Source organism: Pezoporus flaviventris, unplaced genomic scaffold (assembly GCF_033815535.1).
Source record: "Pezoporus flaviventris isolate CSIRO_AGI_PZ_B2104156 unplaced genomic scaffold, CSIRO_AGI_Pfla_v1 ptg000009l, whole genome shotgun sequence".
Classification (NCBI taxonomy): Eukaryota; Metazoa; Chordata; class Aves; order Psittaciformes; family Psittacidae; genus Pezoporus; species Pezoporus flaviventris.
This window is the reverse complement of record NW_026892557.1, coordinates 1,710,886-1,724,647: the sequence shown is the minus strand read 5'-3', so window position 1 is coordinate 1,724,647 and position 13,762 is coordinate 1,710,886. Positions and strand designations below refer to the sequence as shown.

At 43.9% G+C, this 13,762-nt stretch overlaps 1 protein-coding gene and 1 long non-coding RNA gene across 5 annotated transcripts in view; one reads left to right on the top strand and one right to left on the bottom strand.

Annotated features, from left to right (window-relative positions):
- UBE4B (ubiquitination factor E4B) overlaps positions 1–7,396 on the top strand; it is a 38,642-nt gene extending 31,246 nt beyond the window's left edge. For all 4 annotated transcript variants that reach the window (XM_061450148.1, XM_061450150.1, XM_061450149.1 and 1 more), the window contains 7 exons: positions 224–350; positions 625–769; positions 1,792–1,926; positions 2,260–2,451; positions 4,671–4,845; positions 5,321–5,467; positions 6,274–7,396. In XM_061450148.1, coding sequence (XP_061306132.1) covers positions 224–350; positions 625–769; positions 1,792–1,926; positions 2,260–2,451; positions 4,671–4,845; positions 5,321–5,467; positions 6,274–6,335 — 983 coding nt within the window. In that variant the 3' untranslated portion in view covers positions 6,336–7,396. The remainder of the gene's footprint in view (positions 1–223; positions 351–624; positions 770–1,791; positions 1,927–2,259; positions 2,452–4,670; positions 4,846–5,320; positions 5,468–6,273) is intronic.
- Positions 7,397–8,670: 1,274 nt separating this feature from the next.
- On the bottom strand, positions 8,671–11,170 carry LOC133267688 (uncharacterized). The gene is made up of 2 exons (XR_009742832.1): positions 10,661–11,170; positions 8,671–8,800 (listed from the first exon to the last, which is right to left on the bottom strand). It is a non-coding gene; the product is annotated as an uncharacterized LOC133267688 (long non-coding RNA).
- Positions 11,171–13,762: the final 2,592 nt, after the last annotated feature.

The window sequence follows — 13,762 nt, the reverse complement described above, 5'->3', positions numbered from 1 at the left end:
TTCTGAGGGTTTTTCTTAAGAAATAGGTTGGTTCTGGATTAGAAAATGGGCAGTGCTGCTGCTTTTAGTGGTGATTAAGATGGAGAACTTCAGTTTCATCTATTAAAGCTTGGTGCTTGAAGCTCATCACATTGGAGGCAGCAGGGGAGAGAGGTAGCGTGCTGCAGGTGAATCCTGGGAGCAAAATGTTGATTTCAGTTCTGGGCTCTGCTTTCTTGCTCAGATGTTGAACATACTGGAGCCACAAGCGAGTTCTATGACAAGTTTACGATCCGCTACCACATCAGTACCATTTTCAAGAGCCTCTGGCAGAATATAGCTCACCATGGTACCTTTATGGAAGAGTTCAAGTGAGTAAGACATTGTCTAATACTGTTTAGTGTCATGCAAGATGCTCAGGCAATGACCTGAGGAGATCCTTACCATTGGGAATGGGTGATGCTGTGTTCCATTGTATTTTAAATGGCAACCCCTTCCAGTGGAACTGGAGTGTTTCCTAAACTGAGCTCTGGACACCATAATCAACTTGGCTTGGGGAATGGGATTATTGTTTGAAATTAGGGGTTGCAGGCTGGCTGCACACCCATCTACTCTGCTGTGATAACCCTGTTTCAATACTTGCAGCTCTGGGAAGCAGTTTGTTCGCTACATCAACATGCTGATAAATGACACAACTTTCTTGCTGGATGAGAGTCTGGAGTCCCTAAAACGTATCCATGAAGTGCAAGAGGAGATGAAGAATAAAGAACAATGGGACCTGCTGCCCAGGGTGAGCAGAGCTGTGTTTCCAAGTGCCCTTTACATATAGTTTTTTAATATAAGACCATTAAAAAACCCTTTTTAATAAGGGGCAGCACTAAAGGGCTGCTCATGGGAAGCAGTTCTCAATGCTTTTTCTTGCTGCCAATATTGCTGTGGTCACTCTAGATGGCTTTCTGTGAAAACCCATTATGCTATGTTGTGGGTGGCAGAGCGTGGTGTGAAGTAAAGATATTGTGAAGTTTTAAATTGCTCTACACTTAATTCTAAGTGGAGAAACTGAGACTTTAACCTTCTTGAAGGAGCTTTTGGAAGATGCTTGCCAGTAGAATTGGCTTCAAGGAATAGAAGCTTTTATTTTGTTAATGCATTGATCCAGGGTAGATTTGATGCAGACCATTAGAGCCCGTTACCTCTGATCAAACAATAACTGTGTGTTGACCCACCTATGTCAGGTATTTCTATTTTAAGGTTATTGATTTTAAAAAAGAATTTGAAAAGAAAAAGCTATCAAGATCATGTTTGTTAAAGTGATTCTGGTTTGCTCTTCTTGTTTGTGCCTCCTAGCAAGGTAAAGCCATTATTGTAGTGACAAAATGCACTGGTACAAATCTACAGATTGTTCCAGTGTGGAGGGTTTATTACTTCTGGTGGGGCACAAATTAGAGAGAACCTCACTTGACTCTCAGGTCCCAAGTTGATCTTGAGGCATTTGGATGGAAAGGACGCATAACCCAGGTCTGCAACTGTGAGGAGCAGTTACAGGATGTGAACAGACTCAGTGACCCCTGGGTCTTGTGATATCATTCGCACTGATGTTACAGTGCTGCAGGAATCTGGAAGATTGGTCCAGGCTTTAGCAGTGGGTAGTAGAAGTGAGCTGTACCTTAAACTAACACATGTATCACAGCTGTATTTGAACTGCCATCTGCTCGTCTGTCTGTCTGGACCATGTTAGCACTATGGCTGTTTTGAAGGGTGATGATGTAGGGAATTCCGTGGGCTTGTAACCACTGAAGGTTTCTTTTCTAGGAGCAGCAGCAGGCTCGGCAGTCCCAGCTGGCTCAGGATGAGCGTGTATCTCGTTCCTATCTTGCCCTGGCAACGGAAACTGTGGATATGTTCCACATCCTTACCAAGCAGGTTCAGAAGCCTTTTCTCAGACCTGTAAGTCCTGCTCAGACTTATCTTGGTTTCTGGCTTCTCTTAACATCCCTGCTGTTGGATAATAACCTGGAAATGTTTGGTAGCCCTTTGTCTCCATTCTCCTCCCTTTCTCCAACTCATTGAAATCTAATTGCCGTTGAAGCTATTTGATATCGAGTCAGTGAGACGATGTGATCCTTCTAGCTGTTTGCATTCATTTTTTTTAACTGAAAGTGAGCATAAAGACACTTCCAGTCTACAAAAGGATGATTTTATTAGTTTATAATTCCTGCTCTTGCTGTATGCAAATCCAGTGATGATAATCTTTATTGCTCTTTTACTTTGGTCTTGTAGGAACTTGGGCCACGACTGGCTGCTATGTTGAACTTTAACTTGCAGCAACTGTGTGGCCCCAAGTGCCGTGACCTGAAAGTCGAAAACCCTGAGAAATACGGGTTTGAACCAAAGAAGCTGTTGGACCAACTGACTGACATTTACCTACAGCTAGACTGTGCTCGCTTCGCTAAAGCAATTGCTGATGATCAGGTGAGCTCCAGAGACATGAGAGGGGGGAGGACAAAAGCAAAAAGCACTGTAGAAGAAGAGGACTTTGCAGAATCCCCTAGAAGAGTTTCATCTTCCTGCCACCCAGTTCCATCATACGTGCTTGCAGTTTGTTTTCTTTCAGCACATGAGCCCTGTCCATATTCTGTCTGCTCTTTGCGGATGGGTAGCGTTTTGCAAACCTACAGATACACACAAACATCTGTAGCACTTCACATGCGTAGGGAATTTCCTGAGCATTAGCCACTTACGAGCTACACACAGCCTTGGTGTAAAGTACCAGAAGTACTTGGTTCTAATTTTCCAAGTGGGAAAATGGAACCATACAAAGAGTTTTAACACCTTTCCTGCTTCCTCATCAAGAACACATGAAACGGAGCTGGGACTAAGAGCCTCATTTAGCAATCCAAAGTTCTTTCTCTAGACTAACAGTTTCCAAATAGTATTCTCTTCTCTATCACTTCATTAAATGGCTCTGCAATAAACTGACGAAGCACAGCAGATGTGAGACAGTTAAAGGCGTCCTTGAACTCCTCATGGGAGTCTTCAGAGCAGATCATTAGTTCTGATAGATGAGCTGTCCCTCACTTCTGTAAACCTATCAGACAATGGACTTGCATCTCTCCACGCCTGTGTCTTATAATACAAACTTCTCAAGATCTAGAGGGAAAAATATTCTCAGTGGCCAACTGAAATTCTAGTGGAAGCTGGTTCACAGCACATGAAGCTGGATTTGTATGCTGAGCAGATCAGAGGTGTTGGAGTAACTTATGATCCCTTTTCTGTAATTAGTGAAGTCCTGATAATTGCAGATAACATCAGTAACACTTGTGAAACAGACCTTGTGTGTTTGCGTGTGTATAATGAGCACACAGGGAGTGTTTTGTGCTGTTTGGTACATGTGAAAGTGAGAATGTTACCCATCATTCATTCATCGATGCCACAGCAAAATGCACATGACAGAGGGATTAAAGAGAAAGCAGCCTGCTGGTGTGGGAACTGGAATAAAGCTTAATTAACAAAGTGGCCCTTCATTAAAAAAAGGGGGTGGGCTGACTAGTATCTTAGAAACTGTCAATGACAGGAAAGAAACACCAAGGAAATGCCCAGTAATGGCTACTGGTATTAGGAGGGGAAAAACAAAACAAAAAGTTGCTTGATCATGGCAGGGTTTCTCTAAAGCATTTTGATACACTTCCCATTTGCAAATCCTAGCACGTATCAGAAGGGATCTGAAAACACTTGTAAAGCCCTGGGCGTGTTGCCATAGCTCTGCTCACTTGGGCTAGAAAGGAGTTTGGGTGGGCACTGCGTGGCCCAAGTAGTGAATGGTATTTCTTGATGTGATGTAGCGTAGATGAAAGGAGGAGGGCTGTGCTGAACATTTTAAAACCCCCAAGGAAAACAGAAATCTGTGAGACTTAGCGTGGTTTTGTTTTGTCATTTAATTCAACCTTGCACTGTAGGGTAAATAACAATTTTATTAAAAGGCTTATATCAAAACATGGCATTGTGAACTGAGAAGAAAATGGTGTCTTTAGAACATAAGCAGCTTTCAAAAGCCCTTGCCTAACTTTCTGTTTTTACATGAGAGCAATGCTCGCTCCAGTAGAAACTATAGGATATGCAGTTGGTTCCTTTCAATGTTGTACTGTGCAGCTGTACAGCTCTGATTGCACCGCCTGGCAAGTTCCCAACCAGCATTAGCTCCCTCTGAGTTGTTTTACTATTTCTGTAATATCACGGGGTGGGGTTTTTGTTTGGATTAGGAGAAACAATCACTTCTTTCCCATTGCTGCCTTGCACATTATCAAAGAAGTTAAAGAATCAAAACCACTTCTCTTTTTGCGCTTTGTTTCCAGCCAAGACTTGTGAGAATGAGAATGCAGACAAGAGTGGCAGGATGGATGTGTTGTCAAAGGAACAGTGCTAATAATTATAGTCTCTCTGAATGTCTTGATCGTTTTGATTAGGTGATGTTGCCTTTTTTGTTGGTCTGGACAGTTCTACAACAGTGAAGACCAGTAAAAAAAAGCCCAAGTCCACCCCAAAGATGGACTGGGTGAAATGTTTTCTGCCTGATGTGATGCTGAGGTTTCATTGATTCCTCTTTCTTAACCTTAAAAGAGTGCATTAAAATCTTTATGGCATATTAGGATGATACTGCTCATCAAAGTGGTCTTTTTATGCTTCGCTTGTAGAGGTCCTACAGTAAAGAGCTCTTTGAGGAGGTGATCTCCAAGATGAGGAAGGCTGGAATCAAGTCAACCATAGCAATAGAGAAATTCAAACTTCTGGCAGAGAAAGTGGAGGAGATTGTTGCCAAGAATGCCCGTGCAGAAATTGATTACAGCGATGCTCCGGATGAATTCAGAGGCAAGTTGAGATTCCTAAATACTGGCTTGTTAGGAGAAGAGGGATTTGGCTTGTTACTTTGATGTATCGTAATAGAAACTTGGTTTTGTCTGAGAAGCCTTGCATCCTGCTCCGTTTCTATTTAATAGTTAAGTAAATAGAGCTAAGAGTTTCTTTTTGCTTTCCCTGGGATCATACATCCAGTCCTATCCATGTTTTGCTTACATGTACTTTAGCACAGTTAAAACAAAATAATAATTTGAAAATAGAGTTAAAATACCTAATGCTTTGTCCCAGTTCAGGAAGGGAAAATAATAAGGAATAAAGAGAATAGAGAATAAAGGCTCAAGTCCACTGCTTGTACTAACCCTTTTCTGTATCTCCAGCAACATACTTGCCTGGGGACCCTGACTAATCAGTTCTGCACTGTGGTTTTGTGTGCAGATAAAATTTGTAGCTATTGTCTCCAATTTAATGAGACCCTTTGTGCCCCCAGACCCACTTATGGACACCCTGATGACTGATCCTGTGAGGCTGCCCTCTGGAACTATTATGGACAGGTCAATCATCCTGAGGCATCTGTTGAACTCTTCCACTGACCCTTTCAATCGTCAGACACTGACAGAAAATATGCTGGAACCAGGTATTGGTTTAATATTCACCAGTGGAACTGTTACAAACTGGGGGAAGCAATTTGCATGCAGTGTGTTCTCATAGAATCATAGAATAACGGTTTGGGTTGGAAGGGACCTTAAAGTTCCAACCCCTTGCCACGGGCAGGGACACCTTCTACTAGAGCAGGTCGCTCCAAGCCCTATCCAACCTGGCCTTGAACACTGCATGGGGCAGCCACAGCTTCTCTGGGCACCCTGTGCCAGCGCCTCAGCACCCTCACAGCGAAGAACTTCCATAGATCTCATCCCAGTCTCTTTCAGTTTAAATCCATTCCCCTTTGTCCTGTCCCTACACGCTTTTGTAAAAGGTCCCTCTCCAGTCTTCTTGGAAGCCTCCTTTAGGTACTGGAAGACTATTACAAGGTCTCCCCGGAGCCTTCTCAAAGCTGAACAAGCCCAGATCTTTCAGTCATCACAGGAGAGGTGCTCTAGCCCTGTTCTGTATACTGTCAGAAGATAGCGTTGAGGCCTCAGTGGAAGTAATGGTTCCTTCATCTCAGTGTGCACAGAAAGGTTAGTTCCTTCTGCTTTCCCTTCTTCTGGGAAAGAAATCCCATGTCCTTGACTTCATAACTACCAGGCCAAAGGATATTATTGTGGTAGGGAAATGAGTCAGTCATTTACTCAAAGCTGTGCAGAAAATACATTGATAGAGAAGGCATTCCTGATTAGGTTTCTGGAAAAGAAATTAGTCATGAGGAGCTTCCTTACAGTAGAATATTTACAATTTAACTGCAAATTAATAATTCTTCTTTTTTCTCCTTTACATTACTAGTGCCAGAACTTAAAGAACAAATCCAAGCCTGGATGAGAGACAAGCAGAACGCTGACCATTAAGAATTCCCTTGCAGTGCACGCCAACACCAGTGGGAAGAGCAGGGCGTGGGCTGTTCGGGTGGTAGTGGAGCAGAAACCCTTTGCAAGCTGTTGATGGGATTAGCACGCCCACTGGCACTGGCTTCCAGTGGTGACCAGAAGCATGTGGACGAAGAGGAAAGCAGCTTAATTCTTGTACATATATTTAAGTGATATGGATGGTCAATAACATGGAGGACAAGCTAGGAAGTTGCTTATGTTACAAAACTGTCCTTCAGTATGTCACGTTTTGGAGTTCTTACAGCTGAATTATTTTAGCAGAGATGAATGGATCAGGGCAGCATCCCTTCAACCTTATTTTTTACAGCCAGATATCCGTTAATTTGATTGTGGTTAGAACCTTGGACATTTTGCTGCTAAAGTAACTTTTTCCTCTTTCCCTCCTTTTCTTTCCCTTTTCCATCAAACCTGCACTGCTGTCCTGTTTTTCTTTTTGTAATGCAAAAACAAAAATCCCTGTGAAAATCAGAATCATTCCCCTGCCCTCAAAAGAACATATTCCGTGGGATAGCTGTGCCTGCAACAAAGTGTTAATCTTGGGATCGTATTTTTCTATTACACATATTTGCATTTTTGGTTTTTAATTGGTGTTAGACACAAGGATAACTTCAAAAAAGGAATGATTTCACACATGGATTTTCATTTCCGTTCTTTGAACTGTCCCTTCTCTTTCTGTTGATGTAGATGCTCTGGTATTTTTGAAAAGTCTTGAGATAGAAACATGTTGAAACAGCTGCTGTGGATGCGATGCTCGGGAATACCAGGATTTCAGTGACTTTTAAAGAAACAAACTCCATTCTTTCAATGCTGCAGATCTGATATATGCTAAATGACAGTTCTGAGCTATTAGAGCTTGTCTGCAGAGAGCAGATCCTTTTAGTCTCGGAGGTTGCAGTTTGGGGCAGGGGGTCATTTTTTATGTTGCGTACCAATTTGTATCCATGGCTTGGCCTTACCAAAGCAGAAAGGGTGCAGGAAATGTAGACTTACATTTTTAAATAAAAAAATAACTAAAAAAAAAAAAGATTCACAGACATTTTTGTATTTACTGCCCCCTGCATCTGATACTTGAATTTCCTTTTTAAAAAGGATTTGAAACCATGGTGTTTTAAAATTAAGTCTGAAAAAAAAAGGTTGTTTTTCTTTTGTGTTTTTTTTTTCGCTGTGTCTTCTGTTCAGTTCCTGACTCTTGAACTACAATAAATGATACACACTCACACAAAGGGGTGCCTTTGCCTTTCCTTTAAGTGTGCCAGTGAAAGAATAATGATTGGGTTGGTTTGCTCAGGTTTGCTGATGGGGATTTAGGATCTGGAGAGAACTTAAGTGAATTATGTGGAACGTTTCTGTGTGCACAGATATCAGTAGTACTTCAAACTACTTCAAACAAATGAATGTTCCCAAGTGTGTGACTCTTATACCTATTCATAGCTACGTGACAGTTGGTGACAGGCTCCAGGGGGAGTTTTGGTCAGGTTATATATAATCCAGTGCTGACCTTTAAGATGTGCAAGTGATTCTGAATTAAAACATGTAGTGGGGTTTGGATTTGTTTTTCTGGTGTGGGGTTTCTTCTGTTCTTTCCCCACAGTGTGCGTGTGGTTTGTTTTCCCCAAGGGTGGGAGGAGGATTCCAAAGTTGGTGTCTGCCTGGACTGCTGGAACAGAGAAGCTTGTGAACTGCCTGGTTTTACAGTTCCTTAAAACTCCTTTCTTCCACAAATTCAAATTCCTCCCCTCTTCAAAAGTCACACAACAAAGTCTGCTATGCTTTTATGTGCAAGCTCTCATTCAGCATCCAAAGCCATCATGGTTTCTGAATGTCTTACAAGGGTGTGCAGTGAGTGATGAATTTCATAGAATCATAGAATAGTTGGGGTTGGAAAGGACCTTATGTTGTCTCATTCCAGCCCCCTGCCATGGACAGGGACAAAATGAGTTTTCTTTTTCAGTAAAGATGTAATTATTTTTTACATTACAAAAGCCCTTTTAAATGTTCCACTGTCACCTCATCATTAAGGATTATAGCATGAAATCTCTAGAAACAGCCCAGAATTTATATATTATATTATTTGATGGAGGACAACTCAACAATGCATATTTGCTTTTACTGGAGGATGTTTCACATCATGACATTTTTCTGTAAGTTAATATCAATAGCTTTCATCGACAGCTTTCCAATATACTGGAAAGGTGGAAGAAAGACTTTCTTCTCCTTTTCTTCAGCTATAACAAACCAGACACACCACCACCTTTTGTGAATAAGGAATAGGTTATGCATTTAAATACCAAAAAAATTCAGTATGGAATTAGCTCTTTTTAATGCAAGTATAAAATGAGATTCCTGTATTTTTTCTATTCATTTATTCCATTGTACCACCTGAAAGGCTTCTTTGAACAAATTCAGGGTGTTTCTCTTAACCTTGCCTGACAGGAGGAAATAGAAGTATTTACATTTGGTATGAGATGTATTAAGACAATGCTCTTCAGAATCTCTATTTATTCTTCCATCATATCTGACTTTTAACCTGAGGAATATAAATAGCAACATGCATTACTGAACTGTTTTGTCTAATTATGGCATTTATCAGTTGAAAGTGTATCAATGCAGAGATTACAGAAGACAGGAAGGCTAACATGAAGTGGCTAAAACAATTTTATCTGGAGAACTAGTATCAGGTATTTCAAACATGTGAATTCAGACAAACACTCCCCCAAATTCAGCATTCTTGGGCAGAATAATGAAGTGTATTTTTAATACACCAACCAAAACTACCACTAGGTTGCTGGCTTCTGGGCACAAAGTGACTCAAAGGCCTGTCCTGCAGTGGGAAGTGGGCACCTGAGTGCTTGAAGAGGAAAGCTGAAGTCAGTAGTAGATTAAATCTCCCACAAATGTGTGTGTGTGTGTGTGTGTGTGTGTGTGTGTGACAGTTCTCAGTTTAACTCATTTACTACTACCTGCAGGTTTCTGTGATTTCCCTCCCCCTACTGACACATCACTGACCTTCTTCAATCTAACTGTAATCTTATTACAATACAGAGACTTTGTATTAGAGATCACAGAAACTACCAATTGATTAAATTACCTCTGACGTTTACATATATCTGATTTCTGTGAGCTGGGAACGGCTCATCCCAGGAATGGCAAACTTGCATCACTGTTGCAGAAGGTGCTTCTCTTGGACAACTGGATGTTACAAGATTGTATTGCTGGTCTCTACTTGTCCTAGAGCAATTCCTAAGGCAAGGAATTTTGCAACTAGAGAAATTCCTGGGGCAGGTTCTGCAATACAACTCAATCCAATCGATTCTATTATACCACAATTTACGCTTATGCAATAGCACAATTTACAACAGTCGGCTGTTCCCTGCTGGCAGCAAGGACAGCTTAACGCTGGTATAGAGCAGGATGATCACTGCTTCAGCCAGCAACAGACTGACTCCAACAATTCCCAGAGCTTGGCACTACACTGTAGCTGTCTTACTCTTCATTACCACTCAGCTAAGAACTTAAACTTGCCTTTTTTCCTGCATTTAAACAGGCTTCCCAATTTTAGGTAGCATATCTTAGTGATTTGAGAAAGGAGCTATATTTGCATTTACTAATAAACACAAATTCTTCACAGTACTATTGCTCTTACTTCTCTGGTATAATACTGCTCAAGAACATGTCTCTTGAGCTGGGGACATTCATTATGTGAACGTTTTCTTGAAAAGGAATGTCTAATTCTAGTTATAAACATGCACATGTTTACAGGGACAAGGAGCTGCTTCAGCTGGTTTGCAGAGAATGTGGTATTGGTCAGAAACACATAAAAGGAGTAAAAATCATCCCTTTCCTATAAGGGAATGGACACTTTTTAAAGCAGGATTCACAGGTAAAACCCTGCAGTGGGATTCCATTTAAGTACATTTAAATTTATAGGTTAAGCCTAAGTTACCCAAGGAGACCTTACTTTCAAAACCAATACTGAGGTGGCTGGTCTAATTAAATTAAGATAAAATGCCCAAATTCTATAACTAAAAAGGCATCACAAACTGCTAGAGGAGGACTGCCTTAATCCTTTACCACCTTTCACCTCCATACTTGGGTGTTTAAAGAGGAGTTTTCCTCGTTGCCTTTTGCAGTGGGTGACCTCCCAGACACTACACGTGCCATTTGCCTTTCACCCTCTTTCTCAACACGTAACTAGACTTTCTCTGACCGTTTCCAGCAGATTTTTCAGCACTCTGTAAGCAACCAACTGACTTAACGTACTGGAACTGTTCTGCACGAATACTCACCAAACTTAGGCATAAGGCAGTGATGCAGAAACTGCTGTTCCTAGGAGACACTACACAAACTTTGCTGAAGTAACATTAATCATGTTGTCTCTTACCATGGAGGACTACAGCACACACCCAGTATTCTGAAGGGTTCAGAGGGGTTTGAAACAGGTTTTGGTGGTTTGTTTTTCTGGCGTGTGGTGGTTTCTTTCCCCAGAGAAATCAGAGCTGACCTAATTCTGCAGAGCCCCAGATAGAAGGTAGCACGGTTACATCACATTGAAAACATAATCGTATGTCCTGGCAATAGGAAGTCTTCCAAAGTTCAAATAATGGTATTTTCTAGGCCGTATGAAAGCCACCTACTATTGCTTTGCTGGTTGTTTGGCAGTGTTTGCCTACAACCTGCTGCACAGCCCTGTGTTGTTAAGCTGTTGTGTTCATAGGCGTAGCTGCCGCTGATACCCACACCCAGTGAGACTGGGAAGAGGGAAAAGGCATTTTTCACCAAACAGAAAGTAACAAATGAATTACCTGAGCCTGATGGGGAACACGAGACACAGCCAAGATCCAACGTCCTTAATGGCCAGGCCTGTGAATTAAAACAAACCCTGTCCTGAACCTAGAAATCTCAGGTCCCAAAGGTTCTCAACAGCTTAAATCCAGGTCATGTATGATGGTGTGCATGTGGTAAATATTTAATTCAGGTATTTAATGCAGTATTACTTTCTTAAAACACAAGCCTCTTGAAATGATCAAAGTTCTAATGGAAAGGAGGAACTTTACAGCTGAAGTTATTGCCACAAAAATAAGTTTTTACTATGAGAACACGTTGAGTTATTGAAAGTATAGGAGCTAACACAGCACCATTGACTAGAACAATCACATAAATGTATGAGATCTACGACAATAACTCAGGCTGCTCCAAAGAACATTTTAAAGGCGGCGAAGGGAAAATTAAGGAAAATTAATCCCTTCTCTCTGAGCTACCACCAAATTAGACCCAAATTCCTACCGGATCTCTCTGAACCCGGCTGGGAGTTCTCCAATTCCCTACTTCAGCCACTGTTAGTGTGCAGGCGGGCGCTGCCCCAGCCAGCCGCACGCACTGGGAGGCTCATTTTAGCGCCCACCGCTCCGGTAACGACCCCCGCCGGTCCCGGCCGCGAAGCTGAGCGCGCCACAACCTGAGGCGGCGCGAACGCACACACGGCGGAGGGGCGGTGATAAGGCCAGGGGCGCTCTCTCCGCTCGCTATAGGTTAACAGAGGGAAGACGCGGCTTCCATCCCGAGTTCTGATTGGCTGGGGATGGAGAAGAGACGATCCCCCGTGTCCGCGAGGCTCGGCGGAGGGATTGACTCAGAGGAAGGAATGGGGCGGGTTATTGCGGACGGGCATTTCAGAGCTGTGATTGGTTCACAGCTGTGTCAGCCTGTGATTGGCAAGGCGGAAGGCGGGAATACGCGGACTATGCGCCTGACGATTGGTGGCTTGCAGGGAGGAGGGAGCGACAGCGCGCTGCTATTGGCGGAGCTGACATTCCTCCCCCTGCGGAGGCGGGCCCGGGGCGCCGCGAGCCTGTCAGTGTGGGAGCGGTGCTGAGGGGAGCGCGGCGCTGCGCTCGTTCTTCCCGGCGCGGCCTTTCTCTTTTCTCCCTCCCCCTTTCTCCCCTCCTCCTTCCCTCCCTCGCCCTCCCCGCTTCCTTCCTGGCGGCGGGAGGGGTCTCCCAGCCTCGGTGGAGGCAGCGAAGCGTGATGGAGGTGTCCGGCCTCTTCTCTCTCCTCCGCCCCGCGCTGCGCTGCTTCACCGGCCCCGCCGCCCTTCTCAGCTGCTGACAGCGCCGGCGGCCCCCACTGCCCGCGTCCTGCGGACACCCCCGCCCGTCCCCAGGTGAGGCGCTGAGAGAGCTCGGCCCGCAGGGGAACGGCTTGGTGCGGAGAGGGGAGTGGATGCTGTAATGCGGTGGGGGAGGCGGGTTTAGGCAGCTGTTCGACGGGGGGAATAGGGGGACCGACTCGCCATAGGTGGGATGGGGCCTGAGAGGTGGAGGGGCGGGATGGGGTGTACTGGCAGGACAGGCTGCCCCGGAGCTGTCAGGGCAGCGGCACAAGGGCGTGGGGCCTTTCTTCCCCTGCATTTGCCTGATGCATGTATTTGTCCCCTGGGATGCTGCCTTCCCCTTTCCCCCAGGCGCCCCAAGCCATGGCGGTCCGACCGCTTCCCGTCCTTTTCCTTGTGTGATCCCCGTCCGCTGTGTGGGTCGCGAATACCGCCGCGTTTCGTCGTCCTTTTTTCTCCTTTGTAGCTCGGATGTGGTGGCGGCGATGATTGCTTGTTCGGGAGGGAGGCGTAGTCCCTCAGCCAGCTGAAAGATGCCAGAATGTAAAAGGATTGTGGCTTTCAGGGTGTGTTTTGTGGACCTGTAGGTAGTGGATCTGTCCCTGGATTCAGAACAGCACAATTCCTGAGGCAGCCATATTGGGATGATGATCTGACAATCCTCTGTGAGCCAAGTCAGGAGGCAGGCGTCAGGAGACGGGCTGACAGGCCTGCTACTTTTGGGGTCATTGGCAGAATATGGGTATGAAATGGAGGTTGGAGAGCTAGAATTCACCAGAAGAGGACAGTGAATTTGTATCTCTTCTTTGAAATGTAAACTGTGATCATAGCGAATTTTAAAGTATATTTCTCTTCACTTCCAGCTCCTTCTTAGCTCAGTTCTTTTTGCTATTGCACAATCCAGTACGTTGGTGTGTTGATAAATAGCTGTATGTTGATACGAGTGGATTTTCAGTGTGGTGCCAAGTTCTGCACCACTGTTTTATCTGGCATCTTCCCTCAGTACGAAGATAGCAATCCGCAGTGTATGAGTTCAGCTGATATATCAGACTGTCATCACTACCTGATCCTTAGTGGAGGCCCTAAAATAGGATTCGCTCCGGACCTCTTGTTCATAAACCACTGCTGCTCTGAACAGCTGTTTTGCTAACTTTCCATATGCTCATCTCTTTCCTAGTTAATTTTCTTTCTTTAGAGCTCTTGTACTGATTAAGTTACAAGCAATTTTTTTGTCTAAAAGTGAGCACATTGTCTGGTACACATACCTGTGCCAATACGC